This window comes from Sinocyclocheilus grahami, unplaced genomic scaffold (genome assembly GCF_001515645.1).
Source record: "Sinocyclocheilus grahami isolate Dianchi unplaced genomic scaffold, SAMN03320097.WGS_v1.1 scaffold368.1, whole genome shotgun sequence".
In the NCBI taxonomy this organism is placed as follows: domain Eukaryota; kingdom Metazoa; phylum Chordata; class Actinopteri; order Cypriniformes; family Cyprinidae; genus Sinocyclocheilus; species Sinocyclocheilus grahami.
In genome coordinates, this window is record NW_015505547.1 from 829,406 (window position 1) to 851,957 (window position 22,552).

General features: G+C 37.2%; 1 protein-coding gene across 1 annotated transcript in view; it reads left to right on the forward strand.

Annotated features, from left to right (window-relative positions):
- Positions 1–418: 418 nt before the first annotated feature.
- The window catches only part of igfn1.1 (immunoglobulin like and fibronectin type III domain containing 1, tandem duplicate 1), a 31,964-nt gene continuing 9,830 nt past the window's right edge, over positions 419–22,552 (forward strand). Inside the window, exons 1-27 of the mRNA XM_016230346.1 lie at positions 419–503; positions 2,742–2,771; positions 3,767–3,886; positions 4,914–5,053; positions 5,491–5,590; positions 5,720–5,761; positions 5,921–5,966; positions 6,154–6,337; positions 6,456–6,569; positions 7,190–7,358; positions 7,893–8,189; positions 8,765–8,857; positions 9,388–9,480; positions 9,553–9,660; positions 10,330–11,091; positions 12,787–12,891; positions 13,254–13,592; positions 15,711–15,835; positions 15,919–16,063; positions 16,169–16,462; positions 16,575–16,871; positions 16,970–17,149; positions 17,230–17,358; positions 17,608–17,916; positions 18,017–18,102; positions 19,176–19,368; positions 20,784–20,855. Of these exons, the coding sequence (XP_016085832.1) occupies positions 455–503; positions 2,742–2,771; positions 3,767–3,886; positions 4,914–5,053; positions 5,491–5,590; positions 5,720–5,761; positions 5,921–5,966; positions 6,154–6,337; positions 6,456–6,569; positions 7,190–7,358; positions 7,893–8,189; positions 8,765–8,857; positions 9,388–9,480; positions 9,553–9,660; positions 10,330–11,091; positions 12,787–12,891; positions 13,254–13,592; positions 15,711–15,835; positions 15,919–16,063; positions 16,169–16,462; positions 16,575–16,871; positions 16,970–17,149; positions 17,230–17,358; positions 17,608–17,916; positions 18,017–18,102; positions 19,176–19,368; positions 20,784–20,855 (4,621 nt within the window). The 5' untranslated portion in view covers positions 419–454. The remainder of the gene's footprint in view (positions 504–2,741; positions 2,772–3,766; positions 3,887–4,913; positions 5,054–5,490; positions 5,591–5,719; positions 5,762–5,920; positions 5,967–6,153; positions 6,338–6,455; positions 6,570–7,189; positions 7,359–7,892; positions 8,190–8,764; positions 8,858–9,387; positions 9,481–9,552; positions 9,661–10,329; positions 11,092–12,786; positions 12,892–13,253; positions 13,593–15,710; positions 15,836–15,918; positions 16,064–16,168; positions 16,463–16,574; positions 16,872–16,969; positions 17,150–17,229; positions 17,359–17,607; positions 17,917–18,016; positions 18,103–19,175; positions 19,369–20,783; positions 20,856–22,552) is intronic.

The following is a 22,552-nucleotide window of genomic DNA, read 5'->3' on the forward strand; positions in this document are numbered from 1 at the left end:
CTGTAACCAGAATAATCACCTGATAATGTATGCTGTGTGAAACAGGTCTCACACTTTTAATTATTTTCCAGTTTGTCTGCTTTCTCTCTAGTCTTGTCTATTGTAATCTCACATTCAACCACTTTCACTCTTAAAAATAAAGGTGCTTTGCGATGCCATAGAAGAACCTTTTTGTCTAAATGGTTCCATAAAGAACCTTTAACATCTGAAGAACCTTTCTGTTTCACTAAAGGTTCTTTGTGGCGAAAGAAGGTTCTTCGGATTATAAAGAGATGGTTCTTTAAAGAATCTTTGACTGAATGGTTCTTTGTGGAACCAAAAATGGTTCTATGTGCCATTCTTCTATGGCATCGCTTGAAGAACCTTTTAAGACCGAAATTGAATTGACCTTTTATATTGCTTTTCTCCCACCCAGAGAAGCTTCTGAATTCTTGAGCCATTGGACTGCATCAAGATGATGAAAAAAGCCAAGGTTTTAGATCCAACTGCTGCCGGGCAAGGCGGTAAGAACAATATAATTGTTCTCTCTCCCATATGGCAGGCTGACACCGGCACCGAACCTTGTTCAACTGCTCTATTACTGAATTACTGAAACAAGAAATCCAGCCATGTTCTCCATGAAGACCAGCTACAGAAACACATGGTGGAAAAAAACATCCTTTTTTTGTTTTCTTAATGGTCACTATTCCCAGAAGATGTCATTTAGTTAATCAGTTTTCTTTGTATTCATAATGATGAGAGTATAGCAATGGAATTTGACACACTTGATAGGACATGGGTCTCATTTAGAAAAGTTCTACCACAGTAAGCAGCTGCGTTAAAATGCAATGCCGGATTTTCCAGATAAAATCTAATGACCTCCTCTCCATGGTAAAGTGAATAATATATCTGTCCCTGAGGGGTTAGAAGAGCGAGATAAAAGTAAGTGTTGAGTCTAACCTAGCCACACAAATTTATTTAAACACACAAATGATCAAATAGTTGGTTAAGTTGTAGGTTCTGGGTTTGGAAACTGGCCACTGTGCACAAGATGCAAATGAAGTGGAGGCTGTGAATACGGCTTATGCAATCAGTGCCTAGTGCGCCCTTCATGTGGAAGCTCACTAAACAGCCCCGTGAGCATTTGCTGTCATTCAGTGAGGGTTTCTTTGAACCTTGTAACCATGGATGCGAGGGACAACCATCAACCAACCAGAATGTGAAGTGCCTGTGATGTGAAGGACAGAAAATAAAGTCAGAAAATAGCAGCGGGAAAACTAGACCAGGCTGGAATCGAACCTGTATGCACAACAGCTCTTGCATTTCACGATTAAACCTTTTATTGAAAATGCACCCACTTAACATTTTTTTTTTGTTTATTTCCATTTTTATTTATTTCTCACTTGCTTTATTTATTTAATTTCCTTTGAGGAGGGGGTTTATTTTACCTTATTTAATTAGACATTTTTATTCTTTTCTTTTTTTCTTATGTTCATTATAAACCCCTCCTTTTTTACAATCATGAGTGATAATATGTGTCCCCAATGACAACATTTCTGCCCATTTTGGCCTGTTTCATACCGCAATTTTAAGCAGAGTAAAAAAAGTGAAATGTATAACTTAAAACTTCTGATACGAAAAAATAGTTCTTTAGAATGTACAAAACAATCAGTGTAGCAACCAGATGAACGCTGCGGTAATGTTAATATGTTAAGTTCTCTGAGGCGATTTTCACTGCTATTGATAAATGTGACTCACATTGACGCCATTTGCTTTTGTATAAAGCGCGAGTTTACGGTGTGGCACGAGACGTGACTGTAGTGCCGTGAGCTGATATCTCTACGGTACGATGTTGCAATGGAAGTTGCTAAAAGAATCAAGTATTTAGCCATGCTTACATCACCTTGATTCTGTCAGATTTACTCAATAGTATGCTAACTGTGAAACGTACATCAAGCCCAGCTTGCATCTTTTCACAAGGTGTGAGAAGTTCACTCATGTAATTTATATTACCTCAAAAATCGCATATTTGAAAAGACTGTGTTTCTAAATTGGCCTATCGTATATTTTCACCATATTCACCATATATGGGTTCAGCACGCGCACAGCCGAAATATGCGTTGTGCAGAAACTCGCAGCTCCACTAGGCAGCAGTGTGAATTCTGTAACCAGAATAATCACCTGATAATGTATGCTGTGTGAAACAGGTCTCACACTTTTAATTATTTTCCAGTTTGTCTGCTTTCTCTCTAGTCTTGTCTATTGTAATCTCACATTCAACCACTTTCACTCTTAAAAATAAAGGTGCTTTGCGATGCCATAGAAGAACCTTTTTGTCTAAATGGTTCCATAAAGAACCTTTAACATCTGAAGAACCTTTCTGTTTCACTAAAGGTTCTTTGTGGCGAAAGAAGGTTCTTCGGATTATAAAGAGATGGTTCTTTAAAGAATCTTTGACTGAATGGTTCTTTGTGGAACCAAAAATGGTTCTATGTGCCATTCTTCTATGGCATCGCTTGAAGAACCTTTTGAAGCACCTTTATTTTTAAGAGTGTAGTGGTTTGAATAATGATGTTTTATTGGTTTAACCTCCCCGTCTTTTCCCCTGTCTTGTGTTTTTGGTTGTATTCGTGAGTAATTTTGTCTTTCGTTCAAACCTGACAAAGAAAAAAATGCCAGGATTCACAATTTTGTGTTCTCCTTCTTTGTTTCCCCTTCCTTCGTTGCTGTTGTACTGTAATGTTGTGTCTATACTGTACTAGGACTGGAAATTCTACCTCTCAAGAGACAAGGTAAGGTAATCAAATGACAGCAACCTGAACATCTGCATGCATGTCATGATAACCAGTATATGTTCATATCATATCATATCACATCATAACATAACATATCATATGTATCAAATTATACAGCATAACATCAAGTAATATATCATATCCATTATATCGTAATATCCAGTTAAATAAGCAATATGAATTCACATCAGTGTGCTATTTATAAAATGAATGTTCAGATTGCTGTCATTTAAAGGCACAGTGAAAAGACTTGAGCAATTTTCTTTTCAATGTTGATGTATTGAAACATGATGGGATGTTAAGAAAAGCTTGTCTCTTTAAAATAACCAATATATGGTTTAACCAACTGATCAATATAATATAATATAATAACATATCTGTATATATCAGTGGTTTAACCAGAGGTGTTTGTTGGGGCAAATTGTCCCATAAATGCTAGGATTTAGTACAATTGATTATAATATTTACTTATATTTTTGTGTGTGATGTTTCATATTTTTGCTGTTTCATTTTTCTTAATTTTTTTTTTTCCCCTCACAATTGATATACTGTTTATTTTGCTGTATATGCCTAAGAAGTGTGACAAAATGGTTTAACAAGACAACAAAAAGCTCAAGTGTGTTCAGTGATAATGGTGTAAATTTAGGACATGACAATTAATAAACTGACGTTCAAAAATAAACCTACTTTAAGAAATATTCACCAGAGTGAACACTGTGACAACTAGCCCTGGTTCAATCCTCTATTTATAAATTTAGGAATGTTTGAATCTGCAAAACATGAATCTGTATATTTAAAGTAAATCAATCATTGCATGTCTTAGATCCCCACTTAAAAATATCTTATATTTTGTACAGAGATTGTAATATGTTTTTCAATACATAGACTACAGTTGTGCAGATGATTATTCAGCATATGTTACATCACTGTGCACCTGCTGTGTCGTTTCCCCTGATGTTCTGACATTGTACCCTGGATGTGAATTCTCTCAGGCATCAAACGGAGATCTAAGGTTCCCGGTGTTATGATTACACAGTACATTGAGGAACTTCCTGAGGGGATGACAACTCCAGACTTCACACGTAAACCCATCGCTTTAACCATTCAAGAAGGTAAGCACATTAAAAGAGAAGAATCTACAAAAGTGAAAGCAAATATGATTAGAGGCTACAGTTGAGAGCTAAATGATTCTGGATGTGAAATTAACAAGCTAGGCGCACGTACAGAGGATTACCACACAGATTTACTGCCCTAAATGTCTACAAGCTGTGCAGCTACACAGACTTAACTTACGCAGTACATGAGTGATTTATCAAGTTTGCTGCTCGTCCCCCAGCTTTAACATGTGACCACGGCTATATATGCACCAAGGGAAAGAAATCAAATAGCATATATCCCATTTCATGCTAGACCACAAATGTGTAATGTATGCCTTAATTTATGTTTTTAATGACATGCAACCTTTCAAACTATGGGGTTTTGCCCCTTATTCTGCCTGTATCTAAAACATTTGATTTTGCCAAAGTGTCTTCTGCAATACAACTAAGAGTGTCTCTTAAAAAACAGAACAATGTCAGCCATGTTAACCATGTTAATTTCTAATAAGAAATAAAGAAAATATGGTACGATTTTACAATAAGGTCCCATTAGTTAATGACAGTTAATTCATAAACTAACAATGAGAAATACATTTGTTATTGTAATTCTTTGTTAATGTTCAACTGTTCATTGTTAGCTCATGATAACTTAGGTCCATTAAATAATATTTTGAAATATTGCTAATTCTGCACACTCTTGATATTCACTTGATATTCACAACTCAATTCATACTCATACATCATACATACATCAGTTTTTTAAGCATTTAAGCATATACCATAAAACATTTTTCAAAATGGAAGTTAAGTGTGTCCAAACGTTTCAGTAGTAGTGCACTGGAACACATTCTCTGGTAAATATTCACAGAATTGAAAGCAAAAGTTTACTGATTACTGTAAAAGATCTGCAATTAACAGCCCGAAACACATGTGACACACTAAATAACAACGATTTCAAGGCACAAGAATTCCTTTTTTGAAAGTTCTACTTAATACAAATGTATTTCTCAAGTCTATAACAACTTTAATTTTCATAATGCAGGAAAACTAGCCATTTTTAAAGCCAAAGTGACTGGAAACCCAACAGCCGCTGTAACCTGGCAAAGAGCAAAAGGAGAAATTAATGATCCCCAAAAGTTTCAGAACAAATATGACCCAACAACTAATGAACACACTTTGGAGGTAAGCACAGGCTTTTAGCTTCACTTTAAATCCTCTACTTAACATTTAAGGTGAAGTGTGTAATGGTTAAATTTTAAAATACCTTCTCATATCCCAGCTTAATGTGAAGAGACTGTAAGTAGGATGATTCCTGCAGAAAGTGTAAACGCTGTTGCCCTGTGCCATCACAGCAATTCTTGCTTCAGTTGTTTGAGCAGCCCAACACAGCATCATCGTCACAACAACTAGCACAATTTTGGGGCGGGACTTCCTGTTTGCTGGCCAAATGGCAGAGGGTGGGGGGAGTGGTCAAGAAACCTGTTTGGAAACAGTCCTTACTAACTATTCTCTTTAGCAGACATTAAACACTCACCTTTAAATGTTCATTTCATTATCTCTGTAATTCAATTATTGCCCACGATTCATCAACACAACCTGTTTTTCATTTACTTTTGCAGATACCTCAAGTGAGCAGTGATGAAGCCGACACTTACAAATGCTATGCCTCAAATGAATATGGAAAAGCTGTTTGCACTGTTGTCCTAAATGTAATTGAAGGTATGGCACATATTTTAAAAGCCCTACTTGTTTGTTACTTTCATTACGAAGTTCTTATTCTATCCACACAGAAAGTAGAACTCATACATGAAAATAGCTGCAAACTAATTATTTTCTTTTTCTTTTCAGTTGGATTCAAAAGGAGCAAAGAATTGCAAAAGGCTGACACAGGTAATATTATTGTAACCTTTTGGTAGCTGATTTTCTTCAGCTTAGCATGGCAGTTGATTATAAAGAAAAAATATTTAATGGGATACTTTGAATACTTTGACATTGAATATGGCACACATAAGCATTCACTTTCTTCTGTTTGTTGATTGCATTTTGAAGCTCCAGCAGGTGACCCAACAGAGTTTAGAAAGATGCTCAGGAGAGGGTGAGACATTTGTTTCCATTACATTACACATTAATGCCATGTCATCAGCAGTGCAGTTTCTCTTTATACATCTGATTCTTGCCATAGTTAATTAGCCCATCTCATATTAAAACATCAGTCACGTTAACCCAGTTAAGTGCTAGCATTTGGCCTGAAGTTCATATTTGTCATTACAATCTTCTGAAAGTGCTGGCAAAAAAGTTGAGGAGAAAAAGGAAGGTGACATTGACGACTCCGTATGGGAATTGCTGCTGAGTGCTGAGAAGAAAGACTATGAGCACATTTGCATCGAGTATGGCATCACTGATTTCCGTGGCATGCTGAAGAAACTGGCCAAGATGAAGAAGGAAAAAGAAGAGGAGCAGGCACAGGTATAAAGAACTGCCAAAATGACAGAAGGGTTTCTCAAAAAACTGCTTTCACATTTTCATGACTGGATGCACAAATCTGGAGACCAATTGTTATGTTCTGTTTGTTTCACTGCTTTAGTTCATCCAACATCTCAGTAATCTCAAGCCCATTGAGGTGAAATCTGAGGATGCTGCAACCTTTGAACTGGAAATGGAGCTCAAAGACCCCAACAGCCGCATTTTTCTGTATAAGGTGAGAACTGCGAATCAGAGGATGTGAAATACCAGTGAAAAAAAGGTGTGACTAGAACAATAGATCAATGCTAGTTACAAAGCAATGCCTCTTATTGAGCTCTCATCGTATGTGATAATCAACAAACAGCCACTTAAAATTGGTTCATGTCAGTATTATTTCAGTATCTATTTAAGTTTTTTATTATAGTTTTTTAGTTCATTTTAATTTTAGTTAAAGTTTTAATCATTTTGTTGTCATTTGTAAAAGTTTAAATAAGTTTAAAGTTTGTTCTATTTTATTTTATTTCAGTTAATGTTTGTTTTAGTTTTTTAAAGATTTTGCTTTGAAATTTTTGCTTTGATTGATGCTTCATATTGTATACAATAATATCGGAAAAAGAATGTGTTAACATGCATTTGCATATAGGTATGAAGGTTGATTTTATCGTTACTGTACTTGACTATGACATTAGATATTTTTCAAATGAAAAGCCTGTTTTAGGCTATTCAAAAGATACTGCACTAGTGCTACCTATTCAGCCATCATAATTCAAAGAACCAGTCTTCTTTTTTTTTTTTTTTTATTTTTCTATATGCATCATGAACATTCATCACAGTTACTCTTTCCCTTTTGTTCAGGACGGCATCATGATTCCATTCAGCAAAGACACTGAAAGCGAAATAAAGCACGGTCTAAAACAAGTTGGCAAGAAGTACATCTTCACTGTTAATAGTCTCAATCCAGAAGATGCCGGAATCTATCAAGTGGATGTTGAGGGTGTCAATATCTTTTCAACGGATTTCAAGAGTATGTTTTTTAAGGCACATTTGTCTATTTGTCAGTTAACCTCCTGCTGAGAAGACCAGCACGGATTCCCATGCCTTTCTAAGCTGCCTTGGTGTTTCTCTGGCTGGTTAACCAACATAAAAACACATCTACACTGGATGTGAGCTATGCGCCGTTATACCCCAAAACTAAATCGATCCCATTATAATCAATAAAGCTGTCTACACTGGAAGCATCTGTTAGGTAGCACACCGGACAGTTACATCAAAGTCAGCGTGTTATGTTTCTGGTCTGCTAATATAAATTGTATTTTGCTTCTAAACACGTATACACAGTTGTAGCAACACTAACATTATAATAATATTTATATGCTAAGTCAGTTTTTAACTAATGTATTTCCATTGAAAATCAAGCAAGTCGTGCTTTTTAAGCTAGTTAAGGAGCCAAGTGGAGACACCAGAATTTAAAACCAGCTTTGCTGGTCTTTTCAGCAGTGCTTTTACAGAATGCATAATGCCATGGATTGACTGAGGTGTTTATCCATATTTGACACAGTTCCCCCTGTGGAGTTTGCCCTGAAGATCAAGGAGGTGACGGCCCAAGAGAGAGAGGATGCCATCTTTGAGTGTGTTTTAACTCAGCCCATTAGTAAGATTAGTTGGACCCTAAAAAATACACCTCTCTCTAACAATGAAAAGTATGAGATTACTTGTTCTGAAGATAAACTGGTCCACCGTCTGAGAATTATTGATTGTATGCCTTTGGATGCTGGAATCTATGCTGCTATAGCTGGCATTAAGTCTAGCAGTGCTTGGCTGATTATAGAAGGTAAGTACAACTTTTTTTCACTTAGTAGAAATAGGTCCTATCAATAAAAAAAAATGTAATCAAATTAAATGCATCATGCTGATTAATTAAATTCATTGCACATGTATCATATATCAGTACAATACCTGTATGCATTTCTTTTTTCTCCTGAACACAAAAGAAGATACTTTGAAGAATATTGGTAATTAAACAGTTTCTGGTCCCAATTGACCTCTTTTTTTCCCCCATACTATGGAACTCAATGGGGAACAGCAACTGTTTTGTTACCTTCCTGGTCTCATAGCAAATACGTGCCTCCAAGTAAATTTCTGAAAAACTGAAAAAATGTACCTATACGTATGAATTAAATTGTATTTTGCTTCTAAACACGCATACACAGTTGTAGCAACACTAACATTATAATAATATTTATATGCTAAGTCAGTTTTTAACTAATGTATTTCCATTGAAAATCAAGCAAGTCGTGCATTTTAAGCTAGTTAAGGAGCCAAGTGGAGACACCAGAATTTAAAACCAGCTTTGCTGGTCTTTTCAGCAGTGCTTTTACAGAATGCATAATGCCATGGATTGACTGAGGTGTTTATCCATATTTGACACAGTTCCCCCTGTGGAGTTTGCCCTGAAGATCAAGGAGGTGACGGCCCAAGAAAGAGAGGATGCCATCTTTGAGTGTGTTTTAACTCAGCCCATTAGTAAGATTAGTTGGACCCTAAAAAATACACCTCTCTCTAACAATGAAAAGTATGAGATTACTTGTTCTGAAGATAAACTGGTCCACCGTCTGAGAATTATTGATTGTATGCCTTTGGATGCTGGAATCTATGCTGCTATAGCTGGCATCGTTATACCCCAAAACTAAATCGATCCCATTATAATCAATAAAGCTGTCTACACTGGAAGCATCTGTTAGGTAGCACACCGGACAGTTACATCAAAGTCAGCGTGTTATGTTTCTGGTCTGCTAATATAAATTGTATTTTGCTTCTAAACACGTATACACAGTTGTAGCAACACTAACATTATAATAATATTTATATGCTAAGTCAGTTTTTAACTAATGTATTTCCATTGAAAATCAAGCAAGTCGTGCTTTTTAAGCTAGTTAAGGAGCCAAGTGGAGACACCAGAATTTAAAACCAGCTTTGCTGGTCTTTTCAGCAGTGCTTTTACAGAATGCATAATGCCATGGATTGACTGAGGTGTTTATCCATATTTGACACAGTTCCCCCTGTGGAGTTTGCCCTGAAGATCAAGGAGGTGACGGCCCAAGAGAGAGAGGATGCCATCTTTGAGTGTGTTTTAACTCAGCCCATTAGTAAGATTAGTTGGACCCTAAAAAATACACCTCTCTCTAACAATGAAAAGTATGAGATTACTTGTTCTGAAGATAAACTGGTCCACCGTCTGAGAATTATTGATTGTATGCCTTTGGATGCTGGAATCTATGCTGCTATAGCTGGCATTAAGTCTAGCAGTGCTTGGCTGATTATAGAAGGTAAGTACAACTTTTTTTCACTTAGTAGAAATAGGTCCTATCAATAAAAAAAAATGTAATCAAATTAAATGCATCATGCTGATTAATTAAATTCATTGCACATGTATCATATATCAGTACAATACCTGTATGCATTTCTTTTTTCTCCTGAACACAAAAGAAGATACTTTGAAGAATATTGGTAATTAAACAGTTTCTGGTCCCAATTGACCTCTTTTTTTCCCCCATACTATGGAACTCAATGGGGAACAGCAACTGTTTTGTTACCTTCCTGGTCTCATAGCAAATACGTGCCTCCAAGTAAATTTCTGAAAAACTGAAAAAATGTACCTATACGTATGAATCGCTGTAGTTTCCAGTTGCTAGAGGCAGTAAAACTCAGTCAACTTTTACTCATTTTCACGCAAAGTATAATTTGCAGGTCCACAGTTTTGATTAATAAAGCCTAATTTTCGCACAATCTGTTGAGGAATATTGTTATTAATTAAAAACAACTTTAACATTTGAAAACTGATACTTTCTAAGCAAATTAGCATCACATATCCAGCTTCATATGTATGGGTTTTTATGTTCAGTCGGTTTGCTTGGTAGCTCACGCAGAATGGAGTTGTGCTTGAGAGGTGAAGAGCTTCAGTATGAATCCTGTGGAAATATGGTTCAACAAAACAGCGGCAGCAGCTGCCGCAGCTGCGGCTGCTGCTAAAGCTGCACAGGATGCACTTGCAGCAGCTAAAGCCAAAGGTAAATCTGAGGCTGAAGCTAAAGCCGCAGCAGAAGCAGCTGCTCGGGCTGCAGCAGCTAAAGCCAAGGCCACTGCTGAGGAGGAGGCCAGGAAGCAGGCTGAACTCAAGGCTTTAAGTGAAGGTCTGAGTGCTGAGCAAGCTGCTGCAGCAGGGGCTGCGGCAGCTGCTGCGATGGCTGCACAGGCAGCTGCTGCAGCAGCAAGTCTTGGGAAGGATGGAGCTGCAGGTGGAGTAGGAGGTAGTGCAGCAGCGGTGGCAGGAACAGTATGGGCTGCAGGTACTGGACAAGCTGGGGGAGCCGGAGGAGCTGGAGGAGCCGGTGGAGCAGAAGGTGCTGGTGGAGCCGGAGGTGCTGGTGGAGCCGGAGGAGCTGGTGGAGCCGGAGGAGCTGGAGGAGCCGGTGGAGCAGAAGGTGCTGGTGGAGCCGGAGGTGCTGGTGGAGCCGGAGGAGCTGGTGGAGCCGGAGGAGCTGGAGGAGCCGGTGGAGCAGAAGGTGCTGGTGGAGCCGGAGGTGCTGGTGGAGCTGGAGGAGCTGATGGAGCTGGAGGAGCCGGCGAGGCTGGAGGAGCTGGAGCTGCTGGTGGGGCCGGAGGAGCTGATGGTTCTGGTGGAAGCGGTGGTGAGGGAGGAGATGGAGGAGACAAGAAGCGTCAAAGAGCAGGACCTCTTGTACCAGAGACTGTCGTAGGTAAGGAATTATACAAGGAGACATTAAATATATCTACTCTATACAAATTCCTTCTTGCTTTTATTTCTCATTTTAAAAATATGTACTGTAACATTTCAGCAGCGATTGGTTCTTACAGAAAATATACAGTCTAGCAAAGCAGGTCAAACTTTCATACAGCACATATACATACATACAGTATTGTTTATGTACAATGCCGTTCAAAAGCAATATTTTTTTATTTTTTTGAAAGAAGTCTCTTGACTGACTAAGGCTTCATTTATTTGATACAGTAAAACTAAAAACAGTAATATTACAAAATATTTTTACAATTTCAAATAAATATTTTCTATTTATTTAACTTATTCCTGTTATGGCAAAACTGAATTTTCAGCAACCATTACTCTGGTCATATGACCCTCAAGACATTATTTACAACCCAGTCTCACTGCATTTTCGTGACATAGTCATAAAATTTTAAATAGTCAGTTCACCCCAAAATTAAAATTCTGTCATTAATTACTCACACTCATGTCGTTCCAAACCCGTAAGACCTTCGTTCATCTTCGGAACACAAATTAAAGATATTTTTGATGAAATGTGAGAGCTCTCAGACCCTGCATAGACAGCAACGCAACTGTAATGTTCCCAGGTCCAGAAACATTGTAAGGACATCGGTACAACAGTCCATGTGGCATCAGTGGCTCAACTTCAGTTTTGCGAAGCTACGAGAATACTTTTTGAATGCAAAGAAAAGAAAAAGAACATAATTTATTTAACAATTCTTCTCCCCCGAGTTACATCTTCCGCCATTTTGGAGAGTACCCAAGAACGTATTCGACGTAATCAGCGTTGTTTACGTTCGGGGGAGAAAGTGCGAGCATGAACGCAATCTGCGTAATCAGCGTTGTTTATGCTTAGGGGAAGCGTGCGTATGTGTTGTGATACTCTGAAATGGCGGAAGATGTAACTCGGGGGAGAAGAATTGTTGAATAATTTATGTTATTTTTGTTTTCTTTGCTATCTTAATTTGTGTTCCGAAGATGAACGAAGGTCTTAGGGGTTTGGAACAACATGAGGGTGAGTAATTAATGACAGAATTTTTGGGTGAACTATCCCTTTAATCTATTGATTTGCGTTCATAGTTTTGCTGCTTAATATTTGCTTAATATTTTTGTGATTATTATTTTTTATTTTTTTAGGATTTAATGAATAAAGTATTTAAAAGAACAGTATTTATTTTTTTAACAATGTAAACATTTTTACTGACACTTTTGATTAATATAATGCATCCTTGCTGTATAAAAATATTAATTTCTTGGTGAGTAGTGTGTGTATACAGTATATGTATGCGCGCACACACACACACACACATATGCACTCCATTCAGCAACAATATTGATACCTGTTTATTTATCTTTACAAAATTTACATTATGGATAACTTTTTACAAAACTGTTGCGTAGATAGCTGCTGAGCATGCAGAGAGGAACAAGAAGGAGATAGCAGAAGCTTTGGAGGCTGCTAAGAAACTCCAGGCTGAAAGACAGGCAGTAGAAGCTGAAGCTAAAGCCAGAGCTGCGGCTGAAGCCGAAGCGGCAAAAGCAGCAGCACAAGTGTTTTACTGTAGCTCAAGTGGGAAATACTCACAACACAATCAAAGCATTGCACATCCTGTGCTGATTAATTCACAGTTTACATCAAAAATCATGATAGGAAACTCAAACACACCCAGCACAGTTCCAGATGTAAGCATGGAAGGGGAAGCCGAGGGCCATACTCATGTAAGACAAGGCCCACTGATACCAGACACAGTGACTGGTAAGAGTGTGGGATTGTGACGGTTCCCGTTGTTTGAATTTGGGCGATTACACTAAATCCGTCTCATCTATATTAAAATCACGTGCTGTGATTACAGAAACTAAATAGTTAACTAAACTAAAAAGTATATTTTCCATTAAACATCAACAGTAACACAAATAGCTTTTGCTTGAATGATTGATAAAATATTGATCATGAGAAAGACATTTCAAGTAACATTAACAACCTATTTAATTTTCAGTGATTAAGAGTGATATATATATATATATATATATATATATATATATATATACCAACCTCTTTATCATATCAATGTCAATCTTCATAATGCTTCACCGACTGACCAAACGGCAATAATGAAGGTGGCGGTAACCCATCAGATAAAGAAAAACCAGCAGGGTCTGGCAAACCATCAGGTTCCGGTAATCCATCAGGTTCCGGTAACCCATCAGATTCAGGAAACCCATCAGGTTCTGACAACCCTTCAGGTTCCAGTAACCCGTCAGGGTCCGGTAGCACTTCAGGTTCTGGGGACCCACCAGGCCCAGGGAAGCCACCAGGTCCCGGAGGCCCATCAGAGGGCAGCACTGAAGCTACAGAGGAAGAAAAAGAAGCTGAAGATGAGAAGGACGAGTCAGCTAAATTTGGCAAGCGTTCAGGCCGTAAAAAGCAAGACCCACAGGTTCCGGAGACAGTTGTTGGTAAGAGATGTTTGAAGTTGCACTGAATAATGACATTGCTTCCATGGAAATGTCAAAGTCATTCAGAAGACTCATAACTTTGCAGTCCCTTGTAGGAGTTCTGGGTCTAATTCAGTCACATCATCTGAACAATATACAAAGTTATCCAAACACTTCCTATTCCTATTAAGTACACTGTTAATCAGAAAACTTATTTAATGGACGTCGGTGGTTATAAAGGATTTAATTGTTATACCACAGCCTCTCTGAAGGATTTAGGTCTTTTTTACTTAATTTAGCTTTAATTTAACCATTCTGGACATGTTTTGGATCTTATTTTCCGCAGGACCAAACATACTTTGGGACTTGCTGGATAACTTTCCACTGAGAAACTTTGTCAGTTTCATTGTCCTAAGCGCTCATTTAAAGATTATACCCTTGGGTCCAACAGCTATAGAACAGGCTTTGTAAGCATATGCATATTCCTATCAGCAGTTCTTGGACATAATGTGCTTGTTGAAACATTGTGAAGGCATATTTGATGAGCAAGCTCAAAATAAGTCAGGGATGTATTGAGCAAGGCGGGTTGTAGTCAGTAACTTTAACAACCTCTTTAATTAGGTTGATTTGAGTAGACAGGAAAATTGTTTATTTCACATGATGCTAGTGGGCGTTGGATAACTTTGTTTAATAAAGTAATAATTCAGTTAAAATGAAAAATTCTGTCTTTACATATATTTATCCTCATCCCATTCCAAACCTGTATGTTATAATTTTTTCTGTGAATAATAATAATGATAAAATAATTGTTTAATTTAATTTAATTTTTTGTTTATTTATTTTTGTTAATTATTTTACAGTATATTTGTTTGTTTGTTTGTATTAAAAAATCATATGGTTTATTTATGCTGCTTTTGTTGCGCTAGACAGCCTGTATGAACTGTATAAAAAGAACCTTTATAAATTAACTTTAGTATTTACCAAACAACAACAACAATATACAGGTTTGGAAGGACATCGTTGAGTAAACTATTCATTTAAATAAAATAAAGAAGAAAAAAACTCAGTATGTAATTTGAGTGAGGACCAATTATTTGTGGAAAACAGTTTTATTGTAAGATAAACAATAAATGTATTTAAAAAATAGTATCCACCCAGTCTTTAATGTGCCAGATATTTCTTATGCATTGTGTGTCTGCTGTTTGTGTAGATCAGTATGTGCTCGGATTGTCTTCACCAAGCTTGCTTGTCTTGCTAAAGGCCAATCACCTCGCTCACTAATCAGAGGAACCAGGACATGATAAGATCTTAATAAATGCAGCCAAATAGGACTTCACAAACTCTAATTACGAGAAGACAAATTAAAGATTTTATATGCTTTAGAAGACGTGAAAATTGCAGAAGAAGTCATTGCAGCAAGATCTTTAATTGTCAAAACACTTGGGGTTGCAAGAAAGTGACTCAGTCAGCATTTACCTGGAGATTTTAAACTAAATTCTGCACAAGAACCAAATTGAATTTGGATGGTATCCAGAGACACCATGAAATGGTAAAAGGGGGGAAATATTCTTATTAATCTAATAGAACAGCAACATTATTTGGTAATACCACCAAAACAAGAAGGTTTCCATCATTTGCCCATTAGTGGTGAAGCTTAATTAGAGTGACTATTAATTCAGAGAATTATCTCAGCTGAACTACTTCAACCAAGAGTGATAATGATGTACTATTAGAACAGAAAGAATGTATGTACAATGCATTTCTAAAATAAGTCAGGTTAAATGTGTACCAGCCATTCAGAGATGCTTCATAACTGGTCTTTATCATCATCATGATGGATTCTAAGAAGATTCGGATTCTAGGAAGTCAGCGCTGAAGACAATGGCAAGATATCATACACCTGATATTTTTTCTCACACATTTCTGTTGGCTTTCATTCACATTTAAATGAAAGTTAATGCATTTTAACACATGCTATAAAATATGTATGTCCATATGGTACTTACTAAGTGTACAAGTGTAGAATTGCTACAGTAGGCCTCAATTAATGTGTGTGGACTACAACTCAAACATCATGCAGCAAAATGATAACCGTGCTTGAATTATTAATGACTAATTTTGTTCACAAATCACCTGCAGATCCCGGTGTTCACTTTTCTGCTGGGCTGGAAGACTGCAAAGCTATTGTGGGAGAGGCAGCTGAACTTGTCTGCAAACTTAGCAATGCTGACTGTAAAGGTGTCTGGTCCAAAGATGGCAATGAGGTATAATGAAGCCACAAGTATAAATAATATGAAAAATGGTATATATGGTGTATGTGTAAACTGTTCTTCAAATTTCTCTGTAGATTACTGCCTCCACTGAGGGTATGACTATCAGTAAAGAGGGAGTGGTTCACAAACTGACAATTACTAAAGTAACAGAAGAATTTGCTGGAAAATATCGATTTGAGGCTGATGGGCGTAAAACCGAATGTGTGATTGCTGTTGAAGGTTTGTTTTTGAATATCTGCTCATTTGTGCCAATACATATGCAAACATTCCAAATTTTCATGTTTATACTTTTTTTTTTTTTTCGGTTTGTGTGTGTGTGATAAGATCCACCAAGATTCAATGCCAAGGAAATTGAAGCATTTGCAAACCCAATTGTGATCAAACGCAATCATAAAGCCACCTTCAAAATTCCATTTATTGGCTGTGAGCCATTCAAAGTCCAGTGGTACAAAGATGGTGAAGAGCTCACGCCAGACTCTCACTGCAAGATTGAGATTTCAGAGGCTGAAAGCCGCCTGCTTCTCACCAAATTACAGCGTAAAGACACCGGGGAAATAAAAATCAAAGTCAAAAATGAGTTTGGCACAGTTGAAGCCATTTCTAATCTAGTGGTACTTGGTGAGTACAAAAAGTGAACTAATTAAACAGGTTGTATTTTTGATATGAATGCAGTACAGTTTGGTAACAAACTTACTCTCCATTTTGCCTGACAACTTTTTATCTCATTTAGATAAACCTACCCCCCCTCTTGGACCACTGGAGATCGTTGAAGCATCTGCCAACTGCATTGAGGTCAAGTGGAGACCACCAAAAGACAATGGTGGTTGCCCTATTAAACATTACATACTTGAGCGTAACCAAATTGGACGCAACACATGGAAAAAGATAAGCCAGATCCCAAGTGAAGCCCACTACAGAGACACTGATGTTGACCATGGCAGAAGATACTGTTATCGTATCAGAGCTGAGACTGATGAGGGCATCAGTGAACTGATGGAGACTGAGGATGTGCAAGCTGGCACTAAAGGTGACTTACTAAAAAAAATCTCTCAGAGTAGCCTTGTGCTAGTCAGTCGCTATACAGACTTGTCTTAATATAAACCTCTGGATTGTCTTACTTTCCAGCATATCCTGGTCAGCCATCTGCTCCTAAAGTAGCCAGTGCCTTTAAAAACTGCATTAACCTGGCATGGACTCCTCCAACCAACACTGGAGGAACCAGTATTTTGGGTTATAACTTAGAGAAACGCAAGAAGGGCAGCAACTTGTGGGGTCAAGTCAATCCAACAGATCAGCCAATCCAAGGTTTGTATCTCACATTTTTACACGAGCTACTTTAAAGTACTGCCTGCTAGTAATGTTTACCTCTTAATTACCATCCACAGCAAAGAAATATGCTGTAAACGATGTAGTTGAAGGAATGGAGTACGAGTTCCGTGTGTCTGCCATCAACATTTCTGGAGCTGGTGAACCAAGTATCCCCTCAGAATTTGTGTTTGCCAGAGATCCCAAAAGTAAGTAATTTCTCAGGTTGCTCATTATCTTCAAAAAGGAAAGAGGAATTCAGCATAAGTATTCTCAAGGCTGTACATTTCGAAAAATGAACTGTGGCCTCCCCTCAAAGATATGCAAAAATAGCAGATTTAGGTCAGAATTTTTTGGGCTTCAAAATAACAAGCTAATTTGAACTCCTATTGCACTTCTCCCTATTTTCTCCTGCAATGCTTTCTAATTCAAATGCTTTCATCTCAATTTCCTCTCAGAACCCCCTGGTAAGGTAATTTACTTTAAAGTGACAGACTCCACCTACACTACCTTGTCCTTGTCTTGGACTAAACCAAAAGAAGAGCCTGGTGTTCAGGATGAGGCCAAGGGATACTTTATTGATGTCAGGCCTGCTGAGAACACAGAATGGGATCGATGCAACACAAATGCCATCATCATGACCTCCTACACTGTAAAGGGACTGAAATCAATGGCCATGTATTGGGTTAGACTGATCGCCGTCAATGAAGGTGGAGAGGGTGAGCCACGGGAGCTGGATAACTACATCTTGGCTATGCCTCCTCCAGGTGAATCACCTTATATATGGTCTGAAAGATAACTATTTCGCATTTTTGAAAACTGTACTGGATATGCCACATCATTAACTCAATGTCTTGTTTTTCTTAGTGAGACCGAGATTCACAGATTCTAAGATCAAGAGCTTCATGGTGGTCAGAGCTGGAAATTCTGCACGATTCAACATCAACTTTGAGGTAATGGGCAATACTAAAACCATACAGTACTTTTGGAGATCAAACCAGGGGTTTAGAACTTTTATAACATAAAGTTACTTTTTGGGAGACAATCATTATATACTGTCTGCGGTGCGAAGGGATGAAATATAACTGCTGTCGTCCAGAGTCCTGTTCCCCCTCCTCGATTCCTTGATCAAAAAGGTAGTTTCGACTTGCATCTGCAAATCATAAACAGGTTAAAAGTCTGGGTGTCATCTTGGACAGTACTTAATCATTTGAAGCTCATATTAACAGCATTACTCGTTCTGCATTTTTCCATATACGAAATATTAATCGTCTTCGTCCTCAACAAAGAGTACTGCTATCCTTGTACACGCTTTAGTAACATCACAAATTGATTACTGTAATTCCTTGTTTTATGGACTTCAGCTAGTACATAATGCAACTGCATGAGTTATTTCCAAAACTTCTATATCCAAGCACATTTCTCCTGTGCTACAAAATCTGCATTGACTCCCTGTTAAATATAGCAAAAATGTTATAATCTTGCTTCTAACTTACAAGGCACTTAATAATTTGGCTCCCTCATACTTATCAGATCTCCTTCGTATAAATACTCCTACACATATCTTACGATCTGCCTCTGCACTCACTCTTGTACTTCCACGCACTCGGACAACTTCTTTTGGTTATGCTGCTCCGTACCTATGGAATTCACTACCGGTGGATATTCGTAATAGTCAAAGTCATGTGGTTTTTAAGTCTAGAATTAAAACTAGTTTATTTAGGCAGGCTTTTATGTAATGTTTAGTTGTAGGTAGGCTGTGTTGCCCTATTGTTTGATGATTGGTTGTTTTACTGATGTACGGTGTCCTTGAGTGTCGTGTAAGGCGCCTATAAATAAAATGTATAATAATATTAATAATTTGGGACTACTTGCTGAATATTATGTCCCCTAATTAATATCCATGAGCCAGGCTATATCATGCTCCCTTCCCATACACTTTTCAGATCATTCCAACTCCCCTCATTTAAACTATATTTGGCACTGGCCACATGTCCGATACTTGTCCTATATAACCTTTTTACAGGCTTCCCCATGTCCTGATGTCATCTGGCTTAAAGATGGTTCCCCTGTGTCCAAACGTGCCACTATAAGCAATGCTGAGGGAGGCTCTCAGATCCTGATCCCCTCTGCAGATCGTTCCGATACAGGAATCTATACCATCATAGTCAAGAACATTGTGGGACAAGAGACCTTCAGTATTGAGATTAGAGTTACAGGTAAAATGAGGGAACCAGTGTACGTCTCTGAATTCGTCATCAAAGATAGCATTGTAAATGGCATCACCAAGTAGAATTGAAAAAATGTGTTCAAATATGTTGTCCGAAATAATCCCAGTCTCTCATTGGTTGAAAAACATAGTCAAGCCCCCAAATCACAATATTGGCTAATCCATGTTGCTATGTTGGCATAACAATGCAATGCTTTGTTAGTAGTGTACCACAGAGCCAAAGTGCTCGTAATTTTTGGTGAAATAATCTTATGGTGAAGTATTTTTTTTTACTATATTCAGTAATGTTTAATAACTTCCATGCCTCGACAAGATAACACAACGTATTCAGCAGCATTTTCAAACAATTTTCATGTTGGGGAGACAAAATTGAAAAGATACTGGCAACCAATGGGGTTTTTGGACCTGACAGTAACAATGCATTTACTGTACATTTTACTTAATAACAAGCAATCTGTGTGCTAGTTTTGGAACCAAGCATTGATCTATCCATGTATGGGATGATCTTCCATGATCCGCAACACTGTTGGGAATCCCAGCAAATGCCACTCAGAAAAGTTATTAAATGACATAATGAAAACATCTAAATGCTTCTCAATCCAATTTTACAAGGCATCCTACCAATGCACCACTAACTAGCTATGTGCAATATAACGTTTCTAAATATATTTCTAAACATATCTTCAGAAATTATAAGAATAACTTGGTTAACACTTCTATTTCAGATATTTAAGTGTGTTTACTCATAAAAATTACTCACAAAGTAAATTCAGAAAGTTTAGAACATTTTCATACATAACGCTGCAAATAAATTTAAATAATTTGAAATAATCTTATGAATAACTTATAGGCTCTACATATTAAGCTGGGACAGTAGAAAGTATTTTCAGAAATTTTGTGTTTAAAAAACACAAAGAGAAATGTACACTAAGCTTCTGTTAACTTATTCCTATTTTACTATAATTAATAATGTAATTTATTCTCATGATGGCAAAGCAGTCCTCGGCATCACACGATCCTTCAGAAATCACTCTAATATGCAGATTTGGTGCGAAAAAAAACCAACAACAGTTCTTATCACTGCTAAAAATAGTTGTGCCGCTTAATATTTCTGCAGAAACTGTGATGCATTTTTATTATGATTCTTTGATGAATTGAAAGTTAAAAGAACATTTATTTGAAATAGGAACATTTTGAAACACTAAAAATCTTTACTGTCACTTTTGATTAAGTTAATGCATCCTTGCTGATTAAAAGTACTAATTTCTTTTAAAAAATGGTTTTGAATGGTAGTGTAGATTTATAGATGGATATACTCAACCAAGCTTGCTCTGTAGAGGAATGTATGTGTAATAGGCTTGATCTGCCAGTTCTAATGAACTACGACTGATTGTTTTGGTGTAGACGAGCCAAAGCCCCCTGGCCCCGCAGAGTTGGATGAGAACGTTCCGGGCACGGTGACAGTTTCCTGGGAACCATCCCCAGACGAATGACATAATGAAAACATCTAAATGCTTCTCAATCCAATTTTACAAGGCATCCTACCAATGCACCACTAACTAGCTATGTGCAATATAACGTTTCTAAATATATTTCTAAACATATCTTCAGAAATTATAAGAATAACTTGGTTAACACTTCTATTTCAGATATTTAAGTGTGTTTACTCATAAAAATTACTCACAAAGTAAATTCAGAAAGTTTAGAACATTTTCATACATAACGCTGCAAATAAATTTAAATAATTTGAAATAATCTTATGAATAACTTATAGGCTCTACATATTAAGCTGGGACAGTAGAAAGTATTTTCAGAAATTTTGTGTTTAAAAAACACAAAGAGAAATGTACACTAAGCTTCTGTTAACTTATTCCTATTTTACTATAATTAATAATGTAATTTATTCTCATGATGGCAAAGCAGTCCTCGGCATCACACGATCCTTCAGAAATCACTCTAATATGCAGATTTGGTGCGAAAAAAAACCAACAACAGTTCTTATCACTGCTAAAAATAGTTGTGCCGCTTAATATTTCTGCAGAAACTGTGATGCATTTTTATTATGATTCTTTGATGAATTGAAAGTTAAAAGAACATTTATTTGAAATAGGAACATTTTGAAACACTAAAAATCTTTACTGTCACTTTTGATTAAGTTAATGCATCCTTGCTGATTAAAAGTACTAATTTCTTTTAAAAAATGGTTTTGAATGGTAGTGTAGATTTATAGATGGATATACTCAACCAAGCTTGCTCTGTAGAGGAATGTATGTGTAATAGGCTTGATCTGCCAGTTCTAATGAACTACGACTGATTGTTTTGGTGTAGACGAGCCAAAGCCCCCTGGCCCCGCAGAGTTGGATGAGAACGTTCCGGGCACGGTGACAGTTTCCTGGGAACCATCCCCAGACGAGAAACGCGATGATCGCCTGCATTACATGGTGACCAAGAGAGACTCCAGCAAGAGGACCTGGCACACTGTAGCTGACTGTATCTTCAACAACCGTTTCACAGCATGTAACATCATGACAGGGAGAGAATACCAGTTCCGTGTGTTCTCCAAAAATGACATTGGCCTGTCTGCCCCTTCAGAGTCACCAAAATGGCTTATCACATGCAAGAAAGGTTTGTAATACAGGGGGTGTGGTGATTCAAACTTCCAGCATTATTTACATGCGGTCCTTATTTAATAGCAGCAGCTATTTACACTAAGTGTAAGAATGGTGGATACTGTTTGCATTAAGTATAAATAGCGATCCATAGCATCTTGTGACAGATTGTGCAAATTGTGACAGATGTTATTCACACAAAGTCTTAGTAGAATCCTATTTTTACTAAAGGAAAAAAAAATATCTGAGCAGTGATGGGTGGAGTTAGCTATTCAGACTCAATGTAAATAATTAAAACGGTGGTTTTCAACTGGTTTTTGCTTCAACACCCAGATCTGTGCATCAACTGCTGACCCAACACCGAAATTGCAATTATGTATTGTTTATATATAAATGTAACAAAAAAGCCCTGAAAATCAAACATAAAATGTATTAATATTACCATGAACTGCAATGTGCTAAGCCTAAAATACTGTGCCAATTATTATACAACTAATATTTGTAACACTTCACAATTAGGTTCCAATTTTTTGCAAAACTACAAAAAGTTGAAGTTAACTAACA